At 37.3% G+C, this 13,662-nt stretch overlaps 1 protein-coding gene across 7 annotated transcripts in view; it reads left to right on the forward strand.

Annotated features, from left to right (window-relative positions):
- Positions 1–13,662, forward strand: part of TOGARAM1 (TOG array regulator of axonemal microtubules 1) — a 77,936-nt gene that overhangs the window by 50,405 nt on the left and 13,869 nt on the right. For 6 of the 7 annotated variants that reach the window (XR_010405163.1, XM_064570984.1, XM_064570983.1 and 3 more), the window contains 4 exons: positions 1,975–2,128; positions 7,821–7,926; positions 8,548–8,783; positions 9,404–9,562. Coding sequence is in view for 6 of the 7 variants with exons in the window: in XM_064570984.1 (XP_064427054.1) it covers positions 1,975–2,128; positions 7,821–7,926; positions 8,548–8,783; positions 9,404–9,562 (655 nt within the window). In the remaining variant the exon portion in view is untranslated. Of the gene's footprint in view, positions 1–1,974; positions 2,129–7,820; positions 7,927–8,547; positions 8,784–9,403; positions 9,563–9,760; positions 13,096–13,662 lie in introns of those variants that run through there. The other variant, XM_064570985.1, reaches the window with a different exon arrangement.

Here is a 13,662-nt window from a genome sequence, read left to right on the forward strand (position 1 = left end):
CAGAAGTCAATGAAATAGAAACCAAAAGAACAGTAGAACAGATCAATGAAACTAGAAGCTGGTTCTTTGAAAGAATTAATAAGATCGATAAACCTCTGGCCAGACTTATCCAAAAGAAAAGGGAAAGGACCCAGATCAATAAAATCATGAATGGAAGGGAAGAGATCATGACTAACACTGAGGAAATAGAACAATTACTAGAAATTATTACCAGCAACTATATGCCAACAAATTAAGGAACCTGGAAGAAATGGATGCCTTCCTGGAAACTTATAAACTACCAAGACTGAAACAGGAAGAAAGAGACAATCTGAATAGACCAATAACCAGTAATGAAATTGAAGCAGTAATCAAAAACCTCCCCAAAAAACAAGAGTCTGGGGCCAGATGGCTTCTCAGAGGAATTCTGCCAAACATATAAAGAAGAAATCATACATATTCTACTGAAGCAGTTCCAAAAAAATAGAAATGGAAGGAAAAGTTCCAAAACTCGTTCTATGAGGCCAGCGTTACCCTGATCCCAAAACCAGACAAAGACCCCACCAAAAAGAAGAATTACAGACCAATATCCCTGATGAGCATGGATGCCAAAATACTCAACAAGATCCTAGCCAATAGGATCCAACAGTACGTTAAGAGGATTATCCACATGACCAGGTGGGGTTTATTCCTGGGATACAAGAGTGGTTCAACATTGGCAAATCAATGTGATACACTACATAAATAAAAGAAAGGACAAGAACCATATAATCCTCAATAGTCCCAGAAAAATCACTTGACAAAATACAGCATCCTTTCCTGATTAAAACTCTTCAGAATAGGGCGCCTGGGTGGCTCAGTTGGTTAAGCGACTGCCTTCGGCTCAGGTCATGATCCTGGAGTCCCTGGATCGAGTCCCGCATCGGGCTCCCTGCTCGGCAGGGAGTCTGCTTCTCCCTCTGACCCTCCCCCCTTTCATGTGCTCGCTCTCATTCTCTCTCTCTCAAATAAATAAAATCTTTAAAAAAAAAAACTCTTCAGAATATAGGGATAGAGGGAACATACCTCAATATCATAAAAGCCATCTATGAAAATCCCACAGCGAACATCATTCTCAATGGGGAAAAACTTTTATTTCTTTTGTTGTCTGTTACTGAGACAAGGACTTCTAGTCCTATGTTGAACACAAGTGGTGAGAGTGGGCATTCCTGTCATGTTCCTGACCTTAAGGTAAAAGCTTTCAGTTTTTCCATTTCTTCCAGGTTCCTTAATTTGTTGGCATATAGTTGGTGGTAATAATTTCTAGTAATTGGTAATAATTTCTAGTAATTGTTCTATTTCCTCAGTGTTAGTCGTGATCTCTTCCCTTCCATTCATGATTTTGGTATTTTTGGAATTCGGCTAGAACTCTTTATACAGGGACTCCTGGGTGGCTCAGTCGGTTAAGAATCTGACTCTTGGTTTCAGCTCAGGTCATGATCTCTGGTTCCTGAGATCCAGCCCCCCAGCACGCTCCACACTGAACATGCAGTTTGCTTGTCTCTCCTGCTGCTCCTCCTCCTGCGCATGTGCTCATGCGCTCGCTCTCTCTAGAAGAAATAAAATCTTAAAAAAGAAAAGAAGAATTCTTTACACAGATGCTATGAAGCTTCATTTTCAGTTGTCATTTGTATAGTAAAACGGGTATATATCCACATGTTTTTATAAAATGGGATCATAATATTTCTTACTGATTTTTAGCTCTTAAAACTAGACTTTATTATAGGACTCATGACTGGAAACACCACCTATATATTTATATTTGATATAATTAAATAATTTTGTATGTAAGAAGTAAAGTTTTAAATAGCTTTGTTGTCCCGAGTATTACAATTTTATTAAAGACTAAACTGATAATACTTGTTTCCATAAGAAATATTCATAGAATCTGTATTCAGAATATCATTTTTATCAGAGTTCTCTGATGCTTTATTTAATCTGGTTTTTTTGTTTTAGGTGAAGCATCTCCTGGAGGCATTCCACAATATAAAGAAAGGATGTCTTCTGTCACTCACAGTCCTGAAATAATGGATACATCAGAACTACGGCCATTTTCCAAACCAGAAATAGCACTGACAGAAGCCCTTAGGCTTTTAGCTGACAAGGATTGGTAAGTTCATCAACCTTAACTTAAAACTAAGCTGAGTTCCAGAAGTTTTCTGAATATTTTTTATTAAAAACTTTGAAACATTCTCTATTAAAATAGTCATAGAAATGATTATTATAGTTCTTAGTCTGAGTTTTTTTTCAACTTATTAATGTAACTGAACTCTGGTCCTAATAGCACTGTATTACAACCAGTTATAATTTATATACCATAATGACAGAGTTTAGCTTTATTAGGGGTTACATAAACCTTTTGGTACTAGAATACAAATCTCACCATTCCTCCAAGTGTTTCTCTGTGAAATACATCCTATAACAATCCTGGAAATACTTATCTGTTACTAGCAGAGCTCAACAGCCTCCCAGCCCTGCCCTCCTGGAGCATATACTGTCCCATTACCTGCCTTGCTCCTCAGTATCTCTCTCCATCCCCATCCTCCATATCCTCAGTTTTACTTCTTTTACACCATATTCATCAACATTAAAATGTGCTATAATATCCCCTATTTTTAAAAAAAACCTCCCTAAACTGCACATCTTCACATTTCTTTTATTCCCCTTTTTTAGCCAAGTCCTCACAAAGGCTGACTCATTGTCTATTTTTTCACCTCATATTCTCTTCTCAACCTTTAATTGGCTCTCAGCACTCCCCACCATGACAACCACATCACTGAAACTATGAAAGTGATCATCTTGCTATATCTGCATTGGTTATTTATTAGTGGTCATCTTAGCCTTTTAGCAGTATTTGACACAGTCGACACTCCCTTCTAGTTTCTTGGTTCTTTTCTTGTTTTAGTATGTTCTTATTCCTTTTCTTTATTTGGCTTCAAAATTGAGGCATGCTCCAGAATACAATCCACTGGCATTCTCTATCTACATTTATTCCATAGATCCAGGCTGGCGATCGTTTTCTGTAAAGAGCCAGATACTAAATATTTTAGGCTTTGCAGGCCAGATGTCTTTATCATAACTCCTCTACTTTGCTGTTGTAGTGTGAAAGCAGCTTTAGGGGGCGCCTGGGTGGCTCAGTCATTAAGCGTCTGCCTTCAGCTCGGGTCATGATCCCAGGTCCTGGGATTGAGCCCCGCATTGGGCTTCCTGCTCCCTGGGAAACCTGTTCTCCCTCTCCCACTCCCTCTGCTTGTGTTTCCTCTCTCGCTGTGTCTCTCTCTGTCAAAAAATAAATAAAATCTTTAAAAAATAAATAAAATAAAAGGCTTAGATAGTAAGAAAAGAAATAGGTATAGCTATGTTCCAATAAACTTTACTTATAAAAATTTCTGATGGGGTCAGATTTGGTCTGTGAGTCGTAGTTTGCCAACCCCTTTCCTAAAAGATTATATTCAACTGAATATATGTCTCGATTCTAGGTATCTTCTTGAGCTCTAAACTTATAATCCATCTGCCTGCTTGACATTTTCACTTTGATGCTTATAGACATTTTAAATTTAACATATCCAAAATAGAACTCTTGATTTCCCACTTCCTGCCAAGGTGGGTTAACAGGCATAAGATTTGCCTACACATCTGAAAGAACTAAAGAAACCATACAAAATATATGAAACAGTGGTTTTCAAAATATTCCTCAGTAGGCAATGAAAATTAGTGATCCTTGAGAGACAGGAAACAAACAAGGTGAACTCTATAATTGCCCTCGCTTAACCTTCTGCAGAGTTTCCAGGTTACAGCTCAAAGAAGGGAAAACTATGTAAATACCAGCAGAGATGGAAATGGAGCTGGGAGTTTGGGGATGCCAAGGTAACTAGAGTTTGCAAGGCAGAATGCCAGAGAGGATGGAGCTTCACAAAGAACTCTGGAGACCTTCAGAGGATTCTTCTCAAATATTTAGCTGAATACTAGTCAGGGCATAAATATAAATAAATTACCTGAAGCCAGAGCTAGAATGAAGTTACAGGGAACAGTCCCTGAATACTTCTTATTCCCATCAGCACAGTGGAAAACCTCATAATTCACAGGGCGTCAAGTAGAAAACTCAAAAGAGTTTTGCTTCTTAGTGTGGAAAAATAAACCTTAGGCTAAAGACTGGTTTGGCCCTGCCCAACAAAATATAAAGCAAGGCCTAAGAGGATCAAACTTATCAAATAACCTAACTCCATCCCAGAGCAAAGGTCAAAAATAATTTAGGAATACAGAAATATCTCAGGTAAAATGCATAATGACTGACATCCAATAAAAAATTACCAGGCATGCAAAGCAGCAGGGAAATACAACCCATAATGAGAAGGAAAAAAAGACAACTATTGAAACCAATCCAAAAATGATACACATGATAGAATTAGTAGACAAGGACATTATAGCTATAGTTATAATTCTATTCCATGTGTTGAAGAAACTAGAGGAAAGACATAAACAGAGAATCAGTGAGCTGTAGGACAACTTGCAAAATCCCTTTTGCCATATAATGTAACATGATTGAGGGAAATAATATCCCCTTATAGTCATACTCAAGGGGAGGGTATTATGAGGTGGTATATACCAGGGAGCAGGAATCATGGGTGCCATCTTAGAATTCTGTATTTCACATTAGGAGTAAAAAGGGTCATTTTATAATGATAATGATAAAAAGGTCAATTCATCAAGTGATCCTGATTTTATTTATCATATACAGAGCTTCAGAATACATTAAGCAGAAACTGGTAGAACTGCAAGAAGAAATAAATAAATCCACAATTACAGTTGGAACTTCAACAACCATCTCTCATTAATTGATAGAACTAGAAGAAAGAAAATCATTGAGGATATAGAAGACTTGAATGACATGATTGACCAACTTGACCTAATTGGCATTTATAGAATACTCCACCTAAAATAGCAGAATTTACATTCTTTTTGAGTCCGTAAGGAACATTTACCAAGAAAAATATTTTGGAACATAAAATAAGTAATTTAAAAGGATTCAGATTATACAAATTTTGTTCTCTGACTATGGTGGAATTAAATTAGAAGTTAGGAACAGATACCTGGAAAATCTCCAAATGTCTTGAAACTAGCACAATTAGAAGCAACTCATGGATCTAAGAAAGTAATCAAAAGGGAAATTAGAAAGTATTTTTTAACCTTTTTTTTTTTTTAAAGTAGGTTCCATGCCCAGCGTGGAGCCCTATGTGGGGCTTGAACTCATGACCCTGAGATCAAGACCTGAGCCAAGATCATGTGTCTGAGCCACCCAGGCACCCCCAAAGTATTTTGAATTTAATGAAATTAAGAATGGAACATGAAAATTATGAGATGCAGCTAAATTAGAGGGAAATTTATAGCACCATAACACCTATATTACAGAAGAAGAAACATTTTATATCAGTGACCTCAGCTTTCACCTTAAACTACAAACAGAAGAGCAAATGAAGCCCAAAATATTTAAAGAAAAGAAATAATAAAGATTGCGCTAAAAATCAAGAAAATAGAAAACAAACAGTACAGAAAAGCAGGTTCTTAGAGAAGATCAATTGATAAACCTGTGATCAGACTGATCAAGCAAAATCAGAGAAAAAAACAATTACCATATCAGGAATGAGGGAATAAACATCATTACTAATCATATAGCTCTTAAACAAACAATAAAGGGATATGATAAACAGCTTTATGCCCACTAATTTAACAACTTAGTGAAATGGATAAATTCTCTGAAAGACACAAACTACCAAAACTCACTAAAAACAAAACAAAAAATTAGCTAACCTCTATAATCCAATACGTATTAAGGATATTGACATTGTATTTAAAACTTCCACAAAGAAAACTCCAGGCTCAGATGGTTTTGCTAGTAAATTATACCAAACATTTAAGGAAGAAATCAATTCTACACAAACTTAGAACACTGAAGAGGCTGGAGTACTTCCATCTTATTCTTTGAGGCCAGTATCACCCTGATACCAAAACCATACAAAGAACTACAGACTGAGATAAAAAATATCTCATGAACATAGATGTAAAAATCTTTAAAACAAGTTTTTATTTCCCCCCCTCCTAATCCCAAATCTGCTTCTACCTCGGTGTTCATCATCTTAGTTAATAACTCTGCCATGGATATTTAGTTGTTCATACCAAGTCAGTGTTGACTTTTTATCATTTCTTTATATCCCATCAGTTCCTTTATTTTCAGAATTTATCTCGGCTGCTGATCCTGTCGTCCAAGCCACACCTGGCTGTAGTAGTGTCATCACTGGTTTGCAGGCTTCCATGATTGCTCACCTCATACAACAGCCAGAGTGATACTGTTAAATCTCAAATCAGAACGTGGGATTCCTCCCCACAAAACCCTCCAGTGGCCCCCTAGAACACTAGAAAAAAATTGTTAAACTTTTTTATAGCTTACAAAGTCCTTCATTTTCTGTCCCTTGCCTCTTTTTGTAGCCTCATCCCCTACAGGGGGATGGGTGCTCTGCCTTACTTAGCCACTCTAGGCATTGGGCTATTTCCTGAACACCCCAAGCTCATTTATGCCTCAAGATCTTTGTACTTAATTCTTCAAACATTCTTCCAGTGTCTTCTCTTTCTCTTCATGCAGGTATCTGTCAAATGTCACCTCCTCAGAGAAGCCTTCTCTCATGACTTTAACTAAAATAGTGTTCTTTTCCCCATCTTCTTATATTGCTTTATTTTTAATATTGCTACCTGACCTTATATTTTATTTTAATACCTCTCTTAGCAATTTGATTATGATGTTCCATGTTGTGCTTTTTTTTTTTTTTTTTATCTGTTTGGGGTTGTTCTTAGATCTGAGAGTTTATAGTTTGAATCAAATTTGGAAAAATTTTAGCCACTTTTTCTTAATTTCTTTTCCTGCCTCCCTCTCTCTTGACTGTACTGTTATTTGTGTGTATAGAATTGGGTTGTTTCTGCATTTAAATTAATTGTTTTTTATGCTTATCCAAAAAAATGAGGATTTTGAACCAGACAGCTATTTAAATAGGTTTACTCTTGCTACCTTGGATTCTTAGGTCTTTTCTTTTCTCTGAGTTTTCCATAATTCATTCAGGGAATGTAAATGTTTAAAAAAATGACTGCCATCTATATTACCTAAGGAAATATTACAATATTACTAAGGAAACTAATTTTGGCTCTCATTTTTCAAACCTGTAAGATGAAAATCATCACGTTGGAAATGTTATACCTAAATCCCACTTGAATCCCACTCTCTTGTTAGTATCCACCTACCCTTCTTTGGCTCATTAGGTCAGATAATGAAAGAAAAATACAAATTACAGAACCATCTGTTGGTGGTTTTCTGCTGTTGGATTATATATTTGCCAATAAGGTGGTTACTTTTCTCCTTCCATTTTTGTTGTATTGCTTCCCTCACCTTTTGTTTGCCATTCCTTTCCCTTCTGTTCTCTAGAAAGAATATGACATTCTTATTAATAGGGAGGAAATATTTCTTTTTATTTACGAAGCATGAACTTAGTGTGATGTCAATGGTGATTTTAGCTCTTAAAAGATCTTTTGAATCATGAAAGAGAACTATTGGAGCAAATAAAACTTTACATATTTTTTATTTGAAATTCCTAAATGATATGGAAAAATAAGCAACATCTCCTCAGTGGCAGTATTTCATACGACAAAAGTCGTATTCCAGTTGAGCCCCATTTAATAAGTGATTTTCCAGTTGAGATCCTGTTCCAGTTGAGCCCCATTTAATAAGTGATTTTGTCATTTGTTTCTTTTTCCCATAGGGAGAAGAAAATTGAAGGACTGAATTTTATTAGGTGCTTAGCTGCTTTTCATTCTGAAATATTGAACACAAAGTTGCATGAAACAAATTTTGCTGTAGTTCAAGAGGTAAACTTATTTTTCAGCTGAGTTAAGGATTGTTTGGATAAGAAAGAATAAATATGCCATGTTAATTTGACCTTTAAAAAATATCTCTGTACTAGGGGCGTCTGGGTGGCTCAGTCGGTTGAGTATCCAACTCCTGATTTTGGCTCAGGTCATGATCTCAGGGTTGTGAGATTGAGCCCCACATGGGGCTCCACACTGAGGGTTGAGTTTATTTAAGTTTCTCGTTCTCTCTTTCTTTCTGCCCCTACCCTCCTCTTGTGCTCTCTCTCTCAAAAAAAAAGAATACCTCTGTACTAAATGATATAAGTAGGCTTATATGTAGTTACAAGTAGTTCCTATATGGGGCTCCTGGCTGGCTCAGTCAGGAGAGCATGCAACTCTTGATCTTAGGGTCATAAGTTCGAACCCCACATCAAGGACAGATTTTATTTAAAAAAAAAAAAAAAGTAGCTCATACCTTACTTTGCAACTTTTAAAAATTTTTATTAAATGTTAATTTTTAGGACATAGATAATATGTATTAAAACATGTTACTTTAATAGTAAATTTGGTTTCAAAGTCATTATTACTGATTTTCTTTCAGAATATCAGCAAAATGTACATTTTGGAAATTTTTTTTAGGTGAAAAATTTACGCTCTGGAGTTTCTCGTGCTGCTGTGGTCTGTTTAAGTGATCTTTTCACTTACCTGAAAAAAAACATGGATCAAGAACTAGATACTACAGTAAAAGTTTTGTTGCACAAGGCTGGAGAATCAAATACATTTATAAGAGAAGATGTTGACAAAGCACTGAGAGCTATGGTCAGTAATGTAACTCCTGCACGTGCAATTGTTTCTCTTATCAATGGAGGACAAAGGTAATATTCGAAATAATCTTTTTTTTTTTTTTAAGATTTTTATTTATTTATTTGAGAGAGAGAGAATGAGAGACAGAGAGCATGAGAGGGAGGAGGGTCAGAGGGAGAAGCAGACTCCCTGCCGAGCAGGGAGCCCGATGCGGGACTCGATCCCGGGACTCCAGGATCATGGCCTGAGCCGAAGGCAGTCGCTTAACCAACTGAGCCACCGAGGCGCCCCTCGAAATAATCTTGATATGTCCTTAAACTAAAAATACAATTGTTTGCAGTCTGGGATGTAGGAGAAACACAAGCAAACTTCAGTATTATTTTAGTCAAAAAACAAATAATTCTTATGTGATAAACATCATATTAGGTACAGAGCATACAAGGAAAATAATACTGTTATTCTCATAATTTTACTTATATTCATAGATCTGGAACTAAATAAATGTCAGTGATTATGAGTTTTGTTTTGTTTTTAACTTCTTGGGGATGGGTAACTAATGTAATTTGTCATTTTAGCTTCCAAGGATGATTGTTGAGGGTTAGGAATAGTTTAATCATTTAACTTTAAAGGTATGTCTTTGGTAAATAGTTCATACATCAACTTTGTTTCAATTGATCATGTTTTCTTGTAGCCATTTACACATTGCAGTAAGAAGATGTACAGCCCAGCACTTATCAGATGTTGTGGGATTTATGGAACCAGAACGTATTTTATCTGGAACAAAGGATATGGCTGACCGGATATTACCAGCTGCTGCCAAGTTTGCTCAGGACAGTTCACAAGAAACCAGGTGAATAGCTGCCAATAATATTTGCCGAATCTGTTAGGATAAGGGTTAAAAGTAGGCAGCAAAGGTTAAAAAAGAGTAAACATTTTTTCTAAATGGACAAGTGGGGTCCCCAGGGATTGGTGCTGGGACAGATGGACTTATTTAACCAATTTGTAAATGATCTTGAGGGAGTGCACAGTGAATTCTCCAAATTTACAGATGACACTACATACTTCTGGGTAGTGAGATGCCATGTCACAGGGATGAACTGCATGAAAACGGCACAAGACTATATGAGTGGGCAGAAAAGTGGCAGAAGAACTTCATTGTGGGCAAATGTAAGGTAATGCACTTAGGGGAAATGATATATTTTCCAAGCAATCAGGTGAAATCAAGGAAATAGGTGCACATGAAAAATACAGGAAGCGAAATGGTTAACATATTGTCTCCTGAAACATTAGATAGCTGCACTTAGAAAATCCCATAAATTTCTGATTGCTGTACTTGAAGAACAATTCTATGAAGGTTAAGAGAAAAATGACAAAAGAATTAAGATGTGGATGGTACATTACTGTATTGGTAACTTTTTTTTTTTAAGTAAACTCTGTGCCCAACCCCAACATGGGGCTCGAACTCACAACCCCAAGAGTAAGAGTCACGTGCTCCATCAGCTGACCCAGCCAGCTGCCCCTTGATGTATTGGTCACAGAAATTTTGGATATAGTCAAGAGCCTAGGTTCAATTCCTAGCCCCAATCACTTTTTGCCCTTAAGCAAATTACCTAACGTCTGTTAGCCTAAGTTTTCTCGTATGTAAAATTAGGAAGGTGAGACTAGGTGATTGATAATGTCCCATATAAAACCTAAAAATTTATGGCAGTTACATATTAAGATAGATTAAAAGTGGGAGGGAGGGTCCTGAGTTCATAGAGACTAAAGTAAAGAAGGATATAAAATTGGGGCACCTGAGGGGCGCCTGGGTGGCTCAGTCGTTAAGCGTCTGCCTTCGGCTCAGGTCATGATCCCAGGATCCTGGGATCGAGCCCCAGGATCGAGCCCCACATTGGGCTCCCTGCTCCACGGGAAGCCTGCTTCTCCCTCTCCCAGTCCCCCTGCTTGTGTTCCCTCTCTCGCTGTGTCTCTCTCTGTCAAATAAATAAATAAAATTAAAAAAAAAAAATTTAGGGCACCTGGGTGGCTCAGTCGTTAAGCACCTGCCTTCGGCTCAGGTCATGATACCAGGGTCCTGGGATCGAGCCCCGCATCAGGCTCCCTGCTTGGCGGGAAGCCTGCTTCTCCCTCTCCCACTCCCTCTGCTTGTGTTCCCTCTCCCACTCCCTCTGCTTGTGTTCCCTCTCTCACTGTGTCTCTCTCTGTCAAATAAATAAATAAAATCTTTAAAAAAAAAAAAGAAGGCTATAAAATTAACATTTTAAGACAAATGTATCCATGACTTTAGGTAACTAGAGTTAATCTTATGGAAATCATTATACCAGAAGCTAATATAGAAAGTCAATGTATTCATTTTCTATTGCTGTGTAACAAATTACCACAAACATAATGGTTTAAGACAACACAGACTTTTTTAGCTTACTGTTCTTTAGGTTAGAAGTCTTGCATGGCTCAATTGCTTTCTCTGCTTGGGGTCTTCCAGGATTATAATCAAGGTAATGATAATGCTGAGCTCTTATCTAGATGTTCTATAGAAGAAGTTGCTTCCAAGCTCATTTTGGTTGTTGGCCAAATTCAGTTGCTTGTAGTTATAGGACTTAGGTCTCTATTTCTTTGCTGGTTTTCAACTAGGGTCCTCTCTCAGCTCCTTAAGGTCACCCGAATTCCTTCTTGTGCAGCCCCCTCCATCTTCAACCCAGCAAAAGTATGGTGAATCCCCCTTGTGCTTAGAAGCTCTCTGATTTCCTCTTCTGCTACCAGCTATAGAAAGCTCTCTGCTTTTAAGGACCTGTATGATTAGATTAGGTCCACCCAGAAAATCTCTGTATCTTAGAGTCAACTCTACCATATAACATAACATAACATAATCCTGGAAGTTGTATCACATATTTACAAATTGTAGGTATTAGAGCAGTCCTGCTCTTTGGGGAGCCATTTTGGAAGTTATGTATACCACAGTAAAGTTCAAAACAATTTAGGCTTTGGATCATAATAAACTAGTTAGGGACAAAAAAAGATTCATAATCGTTGTTGTATATACATCTTAACCTTTCCTTAATGACATGGTAATTCTTCTAACCCATTTTGTCATTTCTTATTTGAAGTTTTAAAATTATAAAATGGTTACAACTTTATAGTTTTACTATTTCTCACATTTAGTGTCCCTATTGCTTGTTTACTTGTTTGTTTTAGCCATTCTCATATCATTAGGGCCTGTGATAGACCTACAGTCCTTAATGTTCTGGGCTAAAAGTTATAATCATCTTTGAAACTATAACTGATTATGAACTACTTATCAAGGGGTAACCTTATTCTGATTCTGAGGAGAGAACAGTAATTTTTATTTTCTGATACTACCTACCTCCCTTTCTATAATTCCATTACAGTTGAAGGAGCCTAATTGATACACATATTCCTGAGATCATTCTGTACCTTCTCCCTACCTTGCAAGACTTGCCTTTCCTGGTTCATCCTAGTCCCATATATTCCAAGTTGTAAGAAAAAGCATAACTAATTAATTTTAGGGCCAAGCCTCTTTGAAGAATAGTAATATGGTATAAGGTACTATAAGATCCCTCTATCCAAAAATATCTCCAATACCCATGATATCTGTGGTTCTGTCACAATGATATCTTGGCTTAAGGTTTTATCCTAAAAAGAATTATTTTTTAAAAAAAGAATTATTTTTAAATTTATATACTACCATAAAAAAAAAAAAGTTCGGAGAGCATTACACATTCATTATATATCATCCATGATTTACCAACTAATTTTGGGTATGTTTTAGGTAGCAGAGAATAGGTTTTTGAAGAATTGGAACCCAGATAGGTTTTGGCAGGGGGGAAAAATAGTGAGGGTAAGAAATACAGGAAATACAGAACCTAGGGAAGGTTGACTTAGGTCAGAACACCTTTCACCAGCAACCTCTTGCCCAGTGAGCAAGGAGCCCCGGATAAAGACAGACTTCTTCTAACTCACAGTTCTGCCAAATACCAGCCTTGATATGGACCCAAGGGTGCCTGAAAAATAGAATTCAAACATTTGGCTCTCTAAGAAGAGATTTGAAGATCTGAAGCTATAGTGTTTTTTAAAGGTTAGGGACAACAATAGCCCAAGTGTGGTAAGAGCCGTGATGCCCTTCAAACAGACGAATAGATAAAGATGTGGTCCATATATACAATAGAATATTAATCAGCCATCGGAAAGGATAAATACCCAACTTTTGCATCAACATGGATGGGACTGGAGAAGATTATGCTAAGTGGAATAAGTCAAGTAGAGAAAGTCAATTATCATATGGTTTCACTTATTTGTGGAACATAAGGAATAGCATGGAGGACATTAGGAGAAGGAAGGGAAAAATGAAGCGGGGGACATCAGAGGGGGAGAAGAACCATGAGAGACTGTGGATCCTGAGAAACAAATGGAGGGTTTTAGAGGGGAGGGGGGTGGGGGGATGGGTTAGCCCGGTGATGGGTATTAAGGAGGGAACGTATTGATGGAGCACTGGGTGTTCTACACAAGCAATGAATCATGGATCACTACATCAAAAACTAATGAGGTACTGTATGGTGACTAACATAACATAATAAAAAACAAAAAACAAGAAAGAACAGGTGAATAATCCGGAAAAAAAAAATAAAGTGGGTTTTTTATAAACCAAAAAAAAATAAATAAATAAAGGTGAGGGACAGGAGAATGTTATACTCCAGTTCAGTTAGTATAACTACGTTGCAGTGGCTTGTTTAAAATAGGGATGACAGGGGCGCCTGGGTGGCTCAGTCGTTAAGCATCTGCCTTCGGCTCAGGTCATGATACCAGGGTCCTGGGATCGAGCCCCGCATCGGGCTCCCTGCTCGGTGGGAAGCCTGCTTCTCCCTCTCCCACAACCCCGCTTGTGTTCCTGCTCTCACTAACTCTCTCTCTTTGTCAAATAAATAAATAAAATCT

This window comes from Mirounga angustirostris, unplaced genomic scaffold, assembly GCF_029215605.1.
Source record: "Mirounga angustirostris isolate CCGP_5_RB_7025 unplaced genomic scaffold, mMirAng1.0.hap1 SCAF_9, whole genome shotgun sequence".
In the NCBI taxonomy this organism is placed as follows: Eukaryota; Metazoa; Chordata; class Mammalia; order Carnivora; family Phocidae; genus Mirounga; species Mirounga angustirostris.